This window comes from Ctenocephalides felis, unplaced genomic scaffold (assembly GCF_003426905.1).
Source record: "Ctenocephalides felis isolate EL2017-DRISC unplaced genomic scaffold, ASM342690v1 CF-g0.4_SCAFFOLD_00845, whole genome shotgun sequence".
NCBI lineage: Eukaryota > Metazoa > Arthropoda > Insecta > Siphonaptera > Pulicidae > Ctenocephalides > Ctenocephalides felis.
This window is the reverse complement of record NW_020536999.1, coordinates 63,810,017-63,828,817: the sequence shown is the minus strand read 5'-3', so window position 1 is coordinate 63,828,817 and position 18,801 is coordinate 63,810,017. Positions and strand designations below refer to the sequence as shown.

Genomic DNA, 18,801 nt, shown 5'->3' with positions numbered 1-18,801 from the left:
TTCTTATAAGATACCTATATCATATTCACGTATGCCTAAACCTTAAATTCTATGCTGTACGCCTCTTAACTAACTATACAGTACGCCTAATACGACTAATACGCCTAGTATGACTAATACGCCTAATATGACTAATACGCCTAATACGCCTACAACTCTATATACATAATACGCCCAATATTATTTCTTATCTTACACCTATAATTTTTCTTAAACGCTAATTTTTTCGAACCCTACCGAGAATCGAACCCGAGCCCTCTGCGTGGCAGACAGAGACCTTAACCACTACACCACCGTAGCGCTGCGATTGGTCGCCTTTTCCCGCGTGTCGTCGCGTCACCTTAGTATTAATTACTGAATTAATAGGAAGAACAGTGCGTCCCTTAATATATTATTTGTGGGGGGACAAAAATAGAGTAGTGGTCAAGTCGCTCGACTGCCACGCGGTGGTCCCGGGTTCAATTCCCGGTGTGGGCGATAGACAATAGAGTATACGGTAGAGACAATAGATAATAGATAAGCGTAAAATATAGCGTGTAAGTTATAGAATGTTAGGTTTATAAGGGGTAAAAAGATATGTAGGGTGTATATGTTATATATAATAGGTTAATAGCAAATAATGATGAAGCGGTAATACATTTATATATGAATGTAGGAACTGGTGGTCTTAGGTATCGTGCGGTATGATTAGATAGGTAATAATTAGATTTAAAACCTTTAACGTATTGTAATAGATCTTGACGCACATATTTATTAGTGTCAACCATTATACACATTTATATAATGTGTACAAGTATGGCTTTATACTTCAAATATGATATGATCGGTATGTCATTGTAATTAGCATTTAGAAATGAACCTTCATTAGAGAAATGAAGTAATTGCTTATTAATAAATGCTATAATATTCGTTCACACAGTGAACACTTTGATCTTCACACACTTCGTGTAATTAAAATTAACATACATTTATTGACAGCTTGTATTTTTTTTACTTTTTCGCTGGCGATATAATCTCATTCTTTGAACAGCTGTAATATCTGTTTTGCTTAAAAATATTTTCCATTTTAATAACATCAAAGATTTATAGAAACTACGAATAATATAGAAATCATTTCTAATCAATAAACTTACGTTTAGTACACGCGCAAATGTTTAATTTGTTTTATAATTTTCAAGGAACATGGTAAAATAGTCTTCTGATTCAGGCATTTTTTATTAAATCAAGATTTGTACTACGATGTAATTTTAAAATGTTTATTTGTCTATTTATGTCGATTTCCTTGTTGATATCGGTACGCATACAACGTTGATGCCGGTACGCATACAATGACAGAATTCTATTCACATACGCGACGACTAATCGCAATCGACCCGTATAGAAATGATATCATCGAGAGTAAATGACGAATCATTGACACTCGACTCTTATCCGCCCGAAAGCACTTCCGTTGCATTTGTATGGATTTACACCCTAGCTGTGCCTAAAGAAGTTTTACTTCAATGATAACTTAATTGTATGCAGATAGATCACTTCGTTTTTTTTATTTCGCTGCGAACATTAATAGTTATTTATCAGCAATTAATTTTGGCTTACTTAGATAATTTCAGGAATGATTATTATGATTATTATTTTCAAAAGTGTGCGTTGGGTACGGTTGTGACAAATTTTATGGGTATGGTTGTGACATGTATTTCTTGTCCTTTTCGGGTGAAAATTGAACATAACTAAATCAAAAAACGAAAGAGAAAGGAAAAGAAAAATTCCAAATATATGTTTTGTTATATGTTTAAATGTTTATGTTGTGTTGTATTACATATTATTTTTATTAACTACCATTTTTTACATTTTTAAAAACAATCCGTCACACTTAGGACATTCAGTAATTGTTTTGACTTTATTATATGGATTTTCTGAATTGATGGCAACCCAGTAGTTGTCCAATCCAATTATAACTAATTAACTATACTCGAAGTATTTGCTGACTAGTTATAAACCATTTTAGTGTTCATAGCCATTATTTTTTAACCTATTTTAGGTTGCCTGTCACAACCGTCCCTCGGGTGTGTACGGTTGTGACACTTTCCCTTTTCTTGTATGATTAGATTTTATGACAAATCAATCGTATTTATTTATGCATCGCAGTATTTCAGTATTTTCACGTAGACAAATGTTCAAACTAACATTTAATTTATTTTTCTCCCAGCTAATTAGTATATTAACAAAATTATTGCTGATCAAAAAAAGTAATACAACCGTACCCAGATTCCCCTACAATTAAAAATGTAATAAAACTGTCAAAATAAATAATCGATAACATAAAAAATAAAATAAATTAAAATATAGGAAACTGATCACACAAATTATTTTAAAAAACATTGAAATAAAAGACATGATTAACAGTCATTATTATTAATTTATGTTAACTATTATGCTAATGGAAACAGATGAAAAGATAGCACATGTATAGTGTCGATATCTCGGATGCGTGACTGCTTCATGTGTATTAAATATAAGGTTAAAAATAAATCTTAAACTTCATAATTATATATGTATATATATATATATATATATTTACATTTATATATACAGGATCTCGAAACAAATTCATTTCACTTATATACTTATAATCTTGCAAGGTGGGCAATATTATTTTCCCATTCAGGTTTAATAATTTTTGTTTGACATATTTGTTTGAATGTTCAATATATTGATATTTTGTACTCACCAAAGTGTTCTGATATCCCATGCCAAACTCTTCGTCTTCATTCTTTGGGCCTCTTATATATTTTGTAGTCAAAGCCATCATTAATGTTCTTAAGAATTCAATTAGTTTATTACTAACAGAGAGGAAACAATAGTTTAAATTTTTCAACCAATTTAGTTTTTTTTTATTCTTTTCTGTTATATTGCTTGCATTTATTATTAAAATCACATAATAGAAGCTTTCCACCTAAATATTGAAGAAAGAGGTCATATATGAGCCTAAGGTCAGAACTCAACAGCAAGCCAAAACGTACTGAAGATTTATTGCAACCATAATGAGAAATATAAAAAAAATACATACTATGCATTTTAAAAATTATATACAATTAAGTAAAACCAAGTAAAATTCAAAATATTATATGGCGAAATGATGAGAGAGATTGATAGTGATATGTGTGAGCGTGATAGGAAGCAACAAAATGGGTCGGAAAAAATCTTTTTTTTTCATATGAAATGTGTTGTAACTCTTTACAATTCTGTTAAAAACCTCTAACATTTAATAGCAATTGCCTAGGCAATTTTTTAAGAAGGACTAAATAGCCAAAAATTTAAAAAAAATTAAATTTTAAATTTATAGTTTAAGAAATAGTTTTAATTCTTCAAAATTGGGTTGAATTATTTCTCATTATTTATTTTATTTTATTATTATTTTAATTATGGTTTCTACAAATGTAATATAGTGTTATGGTTCCAATGTTCATATGAACAAAACTAAATAAAAACTAAAACATAATCATAATAAATGCAAAATGGTTAGAGTTTGATCAAGTTTTTAGGTTTTTCTTAAATGTTTATAACTTTTAAACTGCATGGAATAGATTTGACAAAACTGTAAACGGTTAATCAGTTAGACGTTGAAGTCTGGGACACCCTGTATGTATATATATATATATATATATATATATATATAATACATGAACCCTAATTTGATCGTTATATATTAAGAAATGTATAATATAATATAAATAATTACGTCATTTCAATATTGGTCATTTCGTGCAATAAAAAATCCAATTAAGTCATGTTTAAACACTCAAATTTAATATTTTTATTCACATACTAATTGCAAGAAACATTAATATTTCTCTATTTAAAAATTGATACTTCTTTTTAAATTTCAAAAATAATTGGATTAAATGATGATTTAGTAAATCAGGAGCTTATTTCACTGTTGAAATTAGGGTCCCAGAATTATTTAGTTAATAATTACATAAATATTCAAATATAATCAGAAAAGTGAAAAAATATGAAATTATATTGAAACCAAAAAAATGTTATTTTAGTTGTTGAAAAAGCGAAAGCAAAAGCAAAGCACATTTTATATTGATTGTGCTTATCAGAAGATGAGTTATTAAATTCTTCATTCAATAATTGACGTATCTCTTCACTAAAACTAAATATTTTTAATGCAATATTGCATTTATTGGAGACAAAAATACAAAATATTAACAATCATATTAATTATGACGTTATTTTTCCAATGTAGATAACATTTCATTTGGTAGAAATAAAATTCATTTGAAAATAAACTATTGCCTTTGGAATCTCATTGTCAAATAATATTTGAGAACCTCTCATTATCGTTGATTTAAAATATGACTGCCAACTTATTATGCCTATGGGAAAATGCAAAATTCTAAAATAAAATATCTACCGTTATGAACCTCACTGTAAATTAAACAATATTCAAGAATCTCAAGTGGTAAGTGTAGATTTAAATATGATTTTGCTAACACTTCGAGCTAAGGAAGTAAGGTGACCATACGTCCGGGTTTGACAAGATTTTTATCTTGTATCCTGGATTTTTCTAAAAGCAATATTTGTCTTGAATTTGGATCTTTTGAACCATATTATCCTGGATTTTCGAAAAGTATAGGTTTAAATTTAATTTTTGCAAATACTTGATAAGGAAATTTTAACTACTCATCAAATATCTAAAACTGATATATACGACGAGTATACTTATATGAAACCAGACGTTATGAATTATAACATTGCAAAATGCAAAACACTCAAGGCGGGTTAAAAGAACTTCTAACATTAATAATTTCGAACTTTCATTTTCAATTTCACGAAAATTATCAAAAATTAGGAAAACAAACTTTTGGACTGTCTGGAAAGTGCAAAATATTTCTAAGGTAATTATGAAGAAAACTGTACAGAATTTTATGCAAGGTTTAAATGCCAAAAACATATAGATCATAAAATATATGATCTAATTTATTACAGCATATAATCGTATAACAAAATTCGTTGATTCATTTGAAATAACTAAATTTTATCGTATCCATAGTGGGGTAGAGCTGGGCTTAAAGGTCCACCAACAATATTTCAAAAACAAGTAAAGTTAAGAGTTTTTTTAACAAAAATATTATGTGAAAGTAGGGGACAAAAGATGTGTAACTAAGCAACGCCTTAAATCAAGCAACGTCGCTATCAAGATAGAAATCTTGTCAAAATAAAACAAAAGTATTTTCCTTCGATGTTAGTTTTTTGGTTGTGAGCACTGTTGTTTAGTTTACGAGACTTTAATATAATTTTTAGGTGTTCGTTATTTAATTTTCTATTAGATGTATTGTTAATTATGAATTATATTCAACAGATTAACATGTGGATGGGGTTAAAAAGGCCAACTAAACCTTTACCATGGCATAGCCGTAAACAATAAAAAATAGTAAATAAGAATGTAAAATTCAGTTACAAAGAATAATCTAAATTAATAGTTATTCCAATTTTGCTGATGAATTTTTCTAACAAAATCAAGGTCACATACAGTGTTATCTTTGTAAAAAATGTGCCCATGAAATGTATATTTTGCATTGGTTAGAAACTGTAGCTAATAATTCGTAAATCCCTTTGAAATTAAAAGAAAGACTTTGGATCTGTTTGTCCTCTGGCTGTCCCATTTTATACCGCCTTTGGGGTAAAAAGAGACAGAATATAAATTTGAGAAAAATAGTAAAAAAACACATTTCTGTAATAAGGAATTGAAAATTTTTACATTTCTCGACGTTTTGAAGGTTTCTGAATATTTTGGCATACCTCAGAAAAAATGGATGTGTGTGTGTATGTATGTGTGTATGGATACAAATTTCCATTCACGTTTTCGGGCGCACGGATCAACCGATTTGAATGGTTCAAAAAACATTCGATTCCTATTGATAGGGAAAAGAGCTGATTAGTTTTTGGCAAAGGCAGGTCCAGCCGTTTCGGAGATACGGAGCAAAGAGTGTAGAAAATGTAAATCGACTTTTTGAGAGAACGAGGGGTATCCGATTTGAATGATCTAAAAAACATTTAATTAGTAATGATTGAGAGAAGTGTTTATTAGTTTTTAGCAAAGGCAGGCCCAGCCATTTCGAAGATACGGAGATAAATATGTAAAAAATGGCAGTTTTTGAGAGAACTAAGCGTCCGATTTAAATGATTCAAAGAACTTTCTGCTTGTCTTAACAAAATAATTGATTTTGAAAAAAAAATTTTTGTTTCAACTTTTTTTTTTTCAAAAAATTTTTTTTTTGTATATCGAAAATAATTCAGATTTTATTCTTAATTCTGACTACAGTTCTAATATACTTTAAACAAATAATTTCAACTTTGCAATTCAGTGTATATAATTCTTATAAATATTAGACAATGTTACAATATTAATAATAATCTATTTTGAAACATTCAATACTCCTCGAACATTTCGTTACGGTACGGGAAGTTCCAGCAATTTGCCTTAAGGCACGATGCCATACACCCCACTAGTTTAAATCATATTTAGTGATCAATATCATATCACTAATCACTCATATTAATTTAATTGACATAAAGACACCTGTCCCTGTTCCGGATTAGCAAAACTACAAATTGCAATTCCAACGAATATGGTCACCTTACTTATACTATAAAAATATTGAAACTGTTTTTTAATATAGGTAAAATATCGTTTACAAGATTAATGAAATAGAGAAATGCAAAATATTAAAATGTACTGTTATTTTCAACTTCACTTAATTAAACAATATGTGAGAATCTCGCAGTGATTTTGCTAACACCTTGTTGTGTGGTATATTGTAATCAAAATTCGCTGCGGATACGCGAAAATATTTGTAAACACTCTGAACAGAATCGGTGAACTAAGCACATACAATGCATTATGGAAAAACTTATAAACAGTAAATACTATTTCAATCACAAAAAATACACAAGAATATCACTAATAAAATAATGAAGGCATTTCATATACAACAACGTATTTGACATATATTTACATAAATAATGCCAGAATCGCCCGGTATTATTTATTTCACGATAATAGTAACATTATAATTGTCGTCAGCTGTTTACTCGTCGGTCGTCGCTTCGTAAAGCGTAAACTGACACCCGAACAAATCCGCGTCCAAGTTTCGACTGAAATCGACTGCCAATCACGGACATCGCATCGGCTGAGCAGGCCGGCAACAAATTTCTCGAGGCCACGACTCAGCTGAGTGACTACTGATAAATGATTAACAATGATACCGAGATTTTTTTTCATTACGCAGTTACGTCATATGAGCGGTCGTAAAATGTGATTTTTCGTTATTTGCATAACGAAAACTAATAACTGGCACCGTGTAGCATTAACTAGTTGTAAATGGCATTTTGTATTCTGAAGGAAAGTTCCATGAACTTCACGATACGCGTAAATAATGGAATTAATTGAGATTTAGTTATTTAGATGAAAATTTAAGCTGTTTGTTAACTTCCCGAAGAAAGAAGTTTGTTTTTACGACCGATTTGCTAATTTTGTTATCTCGACGTTTCAAGTAATTCTGAATCGAATGAGACCAAATTTGAAAAAAGTATGTGTGTGTGTGAGCCGATTCTTAACTCTTCGTCGACGTTTTCTCAAAAACGGCTGGACCGATTTAAAAAATTTAAAAGCGATTCGATGTATCTCGATGAGGACTACCGTTTATTAGTTTTGCGCGATAGGCAAAAAAGTAAAAATGTTCGTCCACGTTTTAACCATTTTGGTAGGAGCGGCAAGTTTACTTGACGGAAGCGGATGGCACCACTCAGAGGACCGTCACCACTACGTGACGGACGTGATACGAACGTGTACGGCCGAGCATTAGTCACTCGTGATAGTTTTTCTAAAGTGTCACCCTATAGGCCTATGAACAAGGCAGTATACGGACGACACCCGCCGGCTTTGGGTGACTTTCGTGGACAGTAGCCGCCGTAACCAAGTGGTTAAAAATTCTGAATTTTAAAAACTATTCGAAAGATGTAATTTGGCAATAGTGCTGATTAGTTTTGGGCAAAGATCGGCCGAGCCGTTTCTTAGTAATTAGCAGTTGATCTTTTTCTTTTGATGAAACTTTTTATGTTGATAGATATCATGGTACTTAAAAACATACTAAAATTTTTAATGTTCAAGTATTATGTAAGCAGATTTTTTACAATTATTTACCCCCCCCCCCTCCCAACGTCGTTCCGGCAAATCATTTTTGAGACGGAACGCGTTCCGGCAAGAAAAAATATAAAAAAATCGCTACATACAGAAAATGATTTAATAAGTAAATTTTATAAGTTATTATTCAACTAATTTTTATTAAACGTTTTTATTATTGTAATAAACATACATATATGTGAAAAAATGGGTTTTGTAATAATTTTTGTTTCTTTCCTTTTCGAACGGAACCGAAAAAAACATGAAAACCGGTTTTTGAACCGGTTTTTAAATTTTAGCGTTCCGGCAAAAAAAATATTAGCACAACACCACTGGTTTTATCAAAGTCGTTTTTAATTTAGTTACAAATTGAGGTGTATGAACTGAAATATTAATTACAATACATAAGTGTATTTCAAATTTCACATATGTTACTTTAAGACCGAAAAGTGTCTGAAGCCCTAATATTTCGGATATAAGTTGGACTTGTTTCGGACATAGCGGGCGTTAGTCGAATAAAATAAATAATTTAAGACATTCATATAATGGAAATTGATGGTAGCGAATAAAGCAATTCTATAAATACATAACCATAAACTCTGCAAAAAAATTAATATTTTAATAATTGGATGAATTTTTCCCATCTAAGGCAAAAATATAAGCCGTTCGATCGCTTGTAAATTTTTACAATCTAAAATTTTTTGTTAATTTTTTTTAATCATTGTTTTATTGGCATTTATTTATTGGTAAATTAGTTGACAATTCATAGCAAAAGAGTTACCCTGATATTTCAAAAGTAACGGATATTTTGGATATTTTAGATATTTAATACCGAGATAAAAATTCTTATAGAAAAAATAATATTTATAAATTAAATCTTATATACATTTGCATTTTTTATACGCTAATAACTACATCATAGGTTCCTACTCGTGTATTGTTATAGCCTTACGTATGCCTACACGTTGCATTCTATACTACACGTCTTATATCTATACCATACACTATATTTCATCATATACTCTCAAATCCCTACAGTGCATACCGAATACACCTAACCTATATCTACTATATATCCTATTATCTATAATTTCCCTTACACGCTACATTAACCCTACCGAGAATCGAACCCGGGTCCGCCGCGTGACACGCGGCGACCTTAACCACTACGCCACCGTAACGCTACAATCAACCGTCTTTTTTCGCCTGTCGTCGCGCCACCTTGGTATTAATTATCTAATTAATTAGAAAATGACCCGCGGTAACAACAGTGCGTCCCATATTATATTATTGGTGTGGATACCCGATAGGGTAGTGGTTAAGGTGCGCGACAGCCACGCGGAGGTCCCGGGTTCAATTCCCGGTATAGACAATAGATAGGTAGAGATAATACATAGGGTGTAAGGTAAACCTATATAATATAGGTGAATATATAAATTAGACAGTAGTATTTATAAGAAGTAAAAGGTATGTAGGTATATATTAAGATAATGACGGTATAGGTATCTCATGGTATGATAGATATCTATCTATCTATCTATATATACAATAATATAGTATAGTATGGTAGGTAATAGGTTATCTATCATATTATTAGTTTAAGTCTTATAAAGTATTGTAATAAATCTTGAGTACTTTTATATCATAATAAATACCTGTAGGTATTAATGAATACAAATAATACCAGAATAAATATAATTAATGTCATTGAAGAATATAAATTATGTACTAAATGATTCCCTCATACTTGTACAATTTAATGTATAGACTAGCTGTATATAATAGAGTTAATTATATAAGAAGTCAATATATTAGATTTGTGAGTTCTTATCGAAATATAGCAAATTTTTTGAACCGGTTTATGAACCGGATTTTAAATTTTAGCGTTCCGGCAAAAAAATATTAGCACAACACCACTGCCCCTACTCCCATGCTTACGTAAACATTTTGCAATTAATGTATTGTTTTTTTTTAAATATTGTAATTATTAGGTTATAATTATAATTTTAAAAATAAGAAAATAGATTTAGGATGTAGAGATTTTACTGATATGGTATTCAACATAGAGTAACAAAATTATTATAATCTTACGAACATAACAAACTTATTTTAAATTTTTGGTACTGGCAAAGACAATGTAAGGTTGCCATTCGGTAAAAAAAAAAAATACCTATCTATGACGTAATCATCATCCAGAATCCCCTGCCCCCATGTCAACTCAAAATAAGCAAATCAACAATCCCCCGCCTCCCTATAGTGCATACGTAATACTTGAACGGCTCCTTACTATTAGATACAACTTATTGGATCAAGTTAATAGGCCATATTTTTTTAATCTTCTTAATTCTGATGTAAGGAGCAGCGGAGCAACGAGTCAATGGGGGTGATTTTTAATTTGTAATGATGATAAGTGGATCAAGTTTTATGAAGTCTTTAATATAATATATAGTTCATTCACATTTTATGGCTCACGAACCAGGGTGCACCTGTCATCATTCTAACAACGAGAACCCGCGTATCTCGTCTCGGATTTTGATGAAACTTGGTATAATCGTAGATTTTATGCCTAAACTGACTGTGGTAAAATATTAGAGGCCTGTGAAAACCGATTTAATTATAAAAAATAATTAAAGTTTGTATTTTAGCTAGTATCTGAACACAGTACCGGGCGTGTTTCATATTTTTCCTTAACCTTTGATCGATTTCCAATTCCAATCAAAATTTTCCAAGTAAGTTGATATTAAAATACATATATGTTGAAATTTCATTGTATTTTGTTCTGGCTCGGGATTCCTCTGATTTATGATTTCTGCAATTTTAATTGTATATCAGTTAAGTTTAATTTAATGGCGGATTCAGTATATTGTTACGGTTGAACAACAGTGAATTATTAATATTTTGAAAATATAATCAAGTTTACCAAAATGGTTAAAAAGTATTACAAATAAATAAGATTCTACTGTATCTTGTATAACATTTATTAATAAATCTATAACATAATATAGAAGCCATCATGTTTTAAATAAAAGAGAAATATTACAGTTTGTCTTGAGGTACCATAAATATTTATGATAATGCTGGCAAAATATTTATACATATATTCATTTAAATTGCCCCATATAATAAAATTCCTGATATTTGTAGATCATGAAATAAATTATTGCTCGTATCATAGAGATGAAAGGGTTTCAGTAGCAGTCTTCAAAACGCAATTGTCAGCCTGATACAGTTGAAGCGGTAGAGTTAGTCCAACATTAGCAGTCCAACGCCAAAGGTTTCTAGAAAGTATTAATCAAATCAAAATAAATAGTGTATATTATTAGTATAATAAAAATGAGTCCGTCTGTCTGTCTGTCTGCGTCCTATTTATCTCTCTGTTTGTCTTTTGATCTGTCCGTCTGTCTGTCTGCCTGTCTGCAGGAGTCTCTTGGTTTGTCCGTCTGCATGTCTCTTTCTCTGTTTTTTGTCTGTCTACAATGCATTATCCTGGGATGGCATAACGTATTAGAATTTTTAAATATACTGATGATTATAGTACTTGAAATATTTTGACTTTTTCAAAACTAGCAGAATTCATTTACTGGTTACAAAATCCATAAAGTGCAGAACAATATTTTAATATACATATTATATAAAAAATAAATGCGAATGTATTAATCCGCAAAATGACCCCTAGGCATATGCACATCTATTTATCTGATATTTTATGGAGATTTGAATAAGTACAAATTTTATTTATATTTCTATGGGTTTAGTATCATGATTTATAATGTTTAATCGTTTGACTGCGACGCGGCGTTTATGCGCTTCGATAGTCTGTTTCTAAAATAGTTAAAAGCAGCGCAATCGCTTCAGAATAAAATTTTTTTTGTTAAAATTATCAAAAGGTCGTTTTTTTTCAAGTTTTTCAAATGTTATAAAAAATTTCAAAAAATTTTGAAACTGTTTTATAAATGTTATATTACTATATATTAACGATGTGTTACACCACTAGTTTTAATTTCATATTAAAGTTTATCCTATTTTGGTTGGTGCCAATATTCTCATAATGTCTCATAATTAATGATCGTCGTATCCAATTCTGTCAGTTCAGGTTTGATGTCACGTACCACATTAACGAAAATTGGAGACGGACGGATTGTATTCGTATTATTAAGTACCTCAAAGTAATGTCTGGTCGGTGCCATTTGGATTAAGACAGGGGGTATTCTGATAATGTTTTCTTAATGGTCGCCGTGCACTTATAGGATGCACGTCTTTATTTTATCTTCTTGCTTCTGTAGTTCTTTAGTTTGCATTACAATTAACAGTACTCATTACAATGCCACTTATTTGCGAGATATATTTCAATTGATTCAAAACATATGTTGTGTTTTATCATGGAATAATTGCGCAAACTTTTTTAACATTTAACAGTAGGTTACTTCTCTAAAGGGAAACTATTAGAACAAAAACACTATATTCAATAGTACGGTAACACACGTCACAAAAAATGCTAGTACATAATTATAGTAAAATAAATACATTAAGGGGGGCGATACATGTAACAAGAAAAAAAAATCGATTTTTTTTTTCATAAATCGTTACAATAACATCTCAAAAATATGCCTGTAAATATTCAAAACAAAATTATCATTATTTATACAATAAAAACTCATTTAAGTGCCACGCCTCAACTCGACGCTTGAGTGCTATTGTACTCTTATCTGTTTCTGTGTCAAAACTTTAAACGCGTTTTTCTCAAAACGACATTTTTGAAATTTGCGGGCGGGATAACTCAAAAAGTTCTCAACCGATTCCAATGAAATTTTGCACACATCTACTGTACAGTAATAGCTTCTAGTTAAACCTCAAACATTCCAAAAAAAATTTCAAAAATTAACCCTTTTACCAAAAAAAACCATTGAAAAACAGGTGAAAAATGGAACTTTTTTTTCTAAGGTGTGCCAATTTACGATTTTGTGACTTTTTTAATTTTTTTTTAGTTTAACTAGAAGATATATGTTTTATAAACACGTACAAACTAATTTTTTTAAATTCAGATCACCGTACGAAAAGTGAGAACGCCCGCAAATTGATGGCGTTTTCCGAGATTCTTGGCAGATTTATTTTTACGGCAGCCATTTAAAAAAAAAAATTAAAAAAAAAATTTTTTTGTGTATTCTAATATATAATAAATAACCCTAAAAAGGTTCAAAAGAATTCAATCATTCCTTCCCAGTTTAAAAAGTCCTCAAAAAATGGTAAAAATTAAGGCGATTACATGTATCGCCCCCCTTAACTGATAACGTTTTTCTTAATCGATCTAAACATTTTGAAGGCTGGAGAGCGAATGAGATATAAGTTATAGATAATAGTCAGAGTATTAATCAGATGAGTTAAATAGTAATAATGTGGCAATTACACTTTGATAATCGCATAGCTATCAATAATGATCAAGATTGTAATTAGTAGTTAATAATAAAGTACTTTCTCATCTCAAAATACGTGCTCTCCCAAGTGATCCATACGAATCTCCATTAGGAGTCAACGTCAGCGAAGAAAGTTATATCTTGCCCTAAAGCAAGTTCCAAAAACATCCATCAAAATTTGAGATTAACTTGTTTTAAATCGTTAAAGATTATTTCCAATAAATAAATAATTTCAATTACCTCGTCAAAGTTATGCAATGTTCGTTCTATTAAAGGCCGTATTTTAAGATTGATATTCTGGAACTAATAAACTAAACAATGTGTTTATTATATTAAGTTTGATATTTTCTCGACTCGTATTTAAGTCATTCGTATAATAAGTGAACTAATTATAATCTGGCGCCAATGGCAATAATGGCAACCAATAAAGTAGTGGTTAAGGTGAGCTAATACCACGCGAAGGCCCCGGGTTCAATCCACGGCAGAGTTAAAGTAAAGTACAGGTCGTAAATCAAAAATATTGCGTATATGCCGTAGAATATACGATGTATACTGGGTGGAAAGATACGTAAGATGTATACTATTATAAGTAACATAATAATGAATTGATAATAATATAGGGTTAATGGATTTATCGGTAAATGCAGGAATTGACAAATGGTTAAATAACATATTTTGATGAACCTTGGGTACTTAATTATACTTGTGTCTTACTTAATTTTGTTACTTTAAATTAAATTAATAAATATATAAACTTAATATATAGTTTTTCTTTAAATGTTCAATACTAAACTTTATTACTGTTGAGTTTCCAAACTTTTTTGTGCTATGGATTCCTTGCGCCTTGCCATGGACTCCTATTTAATCAAACTTTATAAAAAAAACGATGTCGAATAAATAGGGTTCTACGGTAAGGACAAGGAAGGTATAAAAAGTGTGGGATCCTATTTGCCATACCTTTTACTATTATGTCTTTATTTGTCATGACTTGTTAATAAAAATTCATCCTCTGGTAAAGGAATACGTTTATAGCTTTTTTCGGTGACCAGATATGTTGTTAAACCCGTGAATATGATCAAACATATTCCAATAGAATTTAAAAGAACTCCTTGAGCCGGTAAATCTGCATAATTGCTTTTCCTGAAAATGTGACAATGATAGTATATCTTTATAAGAATTTTTAATTATTATTAATAATGATAGTTAGTTTTATAATATATAATGCAGCTAAGCAAATTTAGTATTAATTACAATTTTAATTGTATTTTTATGGCGAATTACGAATTTAAATATTATATCACTTACATTACAAAAAATCCTTTTTCTGACAAGCCAAGTAGTGCTGCTGCCACGACGCATATAAATATTGCTATACCAAAAAATGTATGAACTGGCATGTAGGTTGTTTTGATATTAGATGTTAGGCCTGGATATAAGTATGTCACAAATCCTGATAATAGCTAGAAATGTAAAACATTTTCAAACTAGTACAATAGTATTTTTCTAAAACATTTATTCTGAATATTCACTACGTTTATTTCCTCCTATCGTGTAATATTAAGTCTATTATGTCATGAGATCATCATTAATAGTAGTGCGGCTTCTTTAAATAAAGTGTGATTTCGAGGATTAATAAAACATTTTAAAATATTATCATATTTTTCTCTGAAATTAAAAATAAGAAAAAATAGCCAACAAATTATACAGTTTTTTATTTACTCCCTAGGTTTATTTTTGTTCTTAAAATCATGAGTTCTCAGAAATACATTATTAGAAATGATATGAAATTTACTAAAAAGTTTGCTCTTTTTTTATATATTGACTTTTTATGACTACTTTTGTGTGGGAATGTCTGATATAGACGACATCCGCATGACAACCTGTGTGAGCAGGTGTCGCCTATAGACGACATCCAGTGTGTTGGTCCTTGCCCCGACATTTATCACTATAAATGCTTTGTTATAGCAATTTTTAGTTGTTTAGAAGTGTAATTTTAAACTTTAAGTACATTTTGATTGATAATTATTAAAAAGTCCCAAAATTTGTTGTTGGGTCTAGTACGTTCAGAAGCGCTGCTCGACGTTTCATACAGCAGTACCATTTCTGCAAATAACACTCTCGTGGCGAAAGGGGTATAGTATAAAGGCAATTTTTTACGCTAACTTGGTTTTATTTTTCGAAGGTCCTTTAAAAAAATCGGTAATGCCAATATCCCACTTTTTCCGAGCAAAAATGGAGATACTTCCGAACAACTTTGATAATATTTCGGTCAAGGGCCAGCGGTAGCGATGTCGGTTCAAATGTGGGCCAGCACCAACTAGTCCCGAGTTTGCTGGTTCGATTCCCGCTCAAGCCCAACATCAGGCAACTTTTATGTCTAATTTACACTTTATGCTATAGATCTCAAATATAGCCTCAAGTGAAAATCGCCTCTCATGGGTATAGTTGCATATATATAATAAACATGTCAGCAAATACTTCGAGTATAGTTAATTAGTCATAATTGGATTAGACAACTACTGAGTTGCCATCCATTCAAAACTCCATATAATAAAGTCAAAACAATTACTGAATGTCCTAAGTGTGACAGTTTGTAATTCAAAATGTTAAAAAAATCGGTCAAATGGTTGAATAAAACGTTGAAAATGTATGTATCGGATTTTTTCAGAACACACAGATGATTCAATTATCAGTGTGTAGACGATTTAGTATGTTTATCATTCTAATGTATAAAATAAAATATAAAACATAAGTATAAACTATTATCACCCTATCAAAATTTATAAAGAAATCCTGAATTATGCGCGATACATATTATAATTAATATATATATATATATATATATATATATAATAAATATAATTATATATAAACACCAAATGTACCTGACAAGCGAATAATATAACAGCAGTTAATCCAATCCACGAATGCAAGGAATACATATTAGGTATCGGATCGCTTTGTCCATCCTTCATGTGCAAATTATGTGAATCAAATACTGCTATCAATGCGATAATAGTAAGCAAAAATATCAATCCATGTATAGCTGAATGAGCAATTTTAAGAGTTCTTTTGCAACAACTTCGATAGCTTCTATATATCAGCATAGCTAAAAAGCAATGAAATATGAAATGCCTTCATTTGATACTAATAATTTCTTAATTTGGAATAATTCATATATTAATATCTTGATCGCACATTATTGTTAATTTCAACATATAATTTCAACTTGTTGCGTGGCATCGCATAATTAACAAAAAGCATAATACTGTTTTAACAATAATTGGGTCAATCTCGAATTTCACACAAGTGTCTCACTTATTTTTGGCCACTTCATAAAACGCCTCAGTCAACGGAGACCTTAGATCTGATCATTTCAAGGGTAACTGAATTCTATACATAAAGATAATGAACTTATTTCGTAAGAAGAACAAACTAAGCTAAATGTGAGCGATTTTTTGTCTTAAGGCAAGTTGTATGACTTAATGACTTAATGAATAAGAATTAAAATTTAGTTATTTAGATAGAATTTTCAATTAATTATTTCGAAAATATAGTTTTCGCTTTCACTAACGACTAATCAACGCGATTTCTAATTCATATCCGTTAAACAACCTTATGATATCAATAATTGTATAAATTACATTTAATATATCTAACACATTTTATTCTACTTCATGTTCTAAAAATGTATTTTACTTAATTGTGGACGTCAAAGAACACACAGATTAGAATATATATGTCATATATCTTAGCTATATACAAAAGATACTATTAGTACTGGGTATAGCAACAAATAATAAAATTTGTTTAACCCACCAAAACTCACCTCACAAGAGTAAGAGCCCCCTGATTTTATTCCTATGCTAAGCAACATTAGAATTTTGAAATTGTTGAAGCAAAATTTCTCTTTTAGCTGGGGCAAAGATCTTATAGCAATTAGCAAATATAAAATAATGAAATTAATTATTACTTAATCTTACAATTAGAGTAGAGAAATATCATTCCAATCGACATGAGCAAAGGGTGCCAATTGAATTGAAGTTCTGGAGTACTTCTCCAAGCAAATCCTCCCAGGTACCCTCCAGTCCATATACCTACAAGAATTACAAATGCTAATCCAAAAGCCATGGCTGCGATGTAAATAGGCCGAAATCCTTGAATATTTTGTTCCATGTCTTTCATATACTATGGAAAATGGAAAATACAATATTACAGTCTAAATAAAGTGAGTAAAGTTTATATATAAATGAACTTAATATATTGAGATAGTGAAGATAGATAACACAAATAGCAGTTATTCAAATCTACTAATAATTTAGGTTGCAATAATTTGTATATTAAATCATTTCGTCGTACACTTAATGCAATAATGTTTTCTATTATGGAAATGAAATTTATACATTAAGGCCGTATAACTATTGGCATATACAAAAATTGAGGTATGCTTGCGTGTTTTAGACATATGTATGCAGTTCTTTTGAAGCAATAAAAAAGTCTTTTCAGACATAGAATATTTTCAGACTTTTTGAAGAAATTATAAGAAAATGTGATTAATGGTTTTACCATATATTGAGTAATCAAATAGCTAAAAAAATATACGACTTTAACTTCACAAGTGAAAAAACATACTGCGCTCAATAATTTTAACATCTTCAATATTCTTAGAAAAATTAAATTTTAAAATAATTCATAATTTTTTAATAGTAAACATTAAGATTTAAAGTACGTAAAAATGTACTATTATTTTAAATATTAGGAAAGAACTTCTACATGAATTCAATTTTTTCTATTATAAATTTGAAAACTATTAAGTTCGTTTTTTTTTGGGCAATATGCTGAATATACAAATTAGCTAGTGAATATTAGGAATTGTTTATTTTTTATTTTAAGCGTCATAATCGTACCATACTTTTTACAAATATAAGATATATATTTTGGTATTAAAATATATCTATAGATATATTAATATACTATATTAATAGACTATATAATATTATAATATTCACATATATATATATATATATATATATATATATATATATTTGAAAATGTATTTAGGTTTATCAAACCAAAACAAACAAACTAAAAATGTGTTAATATATTCCGACATGTACAAGCTCAATTTATATTTTATTAACTACTATTCACTGTAAAAATTTTAAATAAAGAAATAATTAAGAAAAATAAATTATCAAT

The 18,801-nt window shown here is 29.7% G+C and overlaps 1 protein-coding gene across 1 annotated transcript; it reads right to left on the bottom strand.

Annotated features, from left to right (window-relative positions):
• Positions 1-11,336: 11,336 nt before the first annotated feature.
• Positions 11,337-17,778, bottom strand: LOC113387068 (cytochrome b561-like). Its single transcript, XM_026624827.1, has 5 exons — positions 17,586-17,778; positions 16,488-16,711; positions 14,908-15,062; positions 14,560-14,742; positions 11,337-11,469 (listed from the first exon to the last, which is right to left on the bottom strand). Exons 1-4 carry the CDS (start codon positions 17,776-17,778, stop codon positions 14,577-14,579), a joined length of 738 nt encoding a protein of 245 aa, XP_026480612.1. The 3' UTR covers positions 11,337-11,469; positions 14,560-14,576.
• Positions 17,779-18,801: the final 1,023 nt, after the last annotated feature.

What these genes read in the sequence shown, in the direction of transcription:
- LOC113387068 (XM_026624827.1), bottom strand. Translation starts at nt 17,778, where the DNA reads ATGGAACAAAATATTCAAGGATTTCGGCCTATTTACATCGCAGCCATG. An exon ending in GATATTTCTCTACTCTAATT is followed by an intron (nt 16,712 to 17,585) that starts GTAAGATTAAGT and finishes ATTGCTTTTTAG; the next exon opens with CTATGCTGATATATAGAAGC. An exon ending in TTATATTATTCGCTTGTCAG is followed by an intron (nt 15,063 to 16,487) that starts GTACATTTGGTG and finishes TTACATTTCTAG; the next exon opens with CTATTATCAGGATTTGTGAC.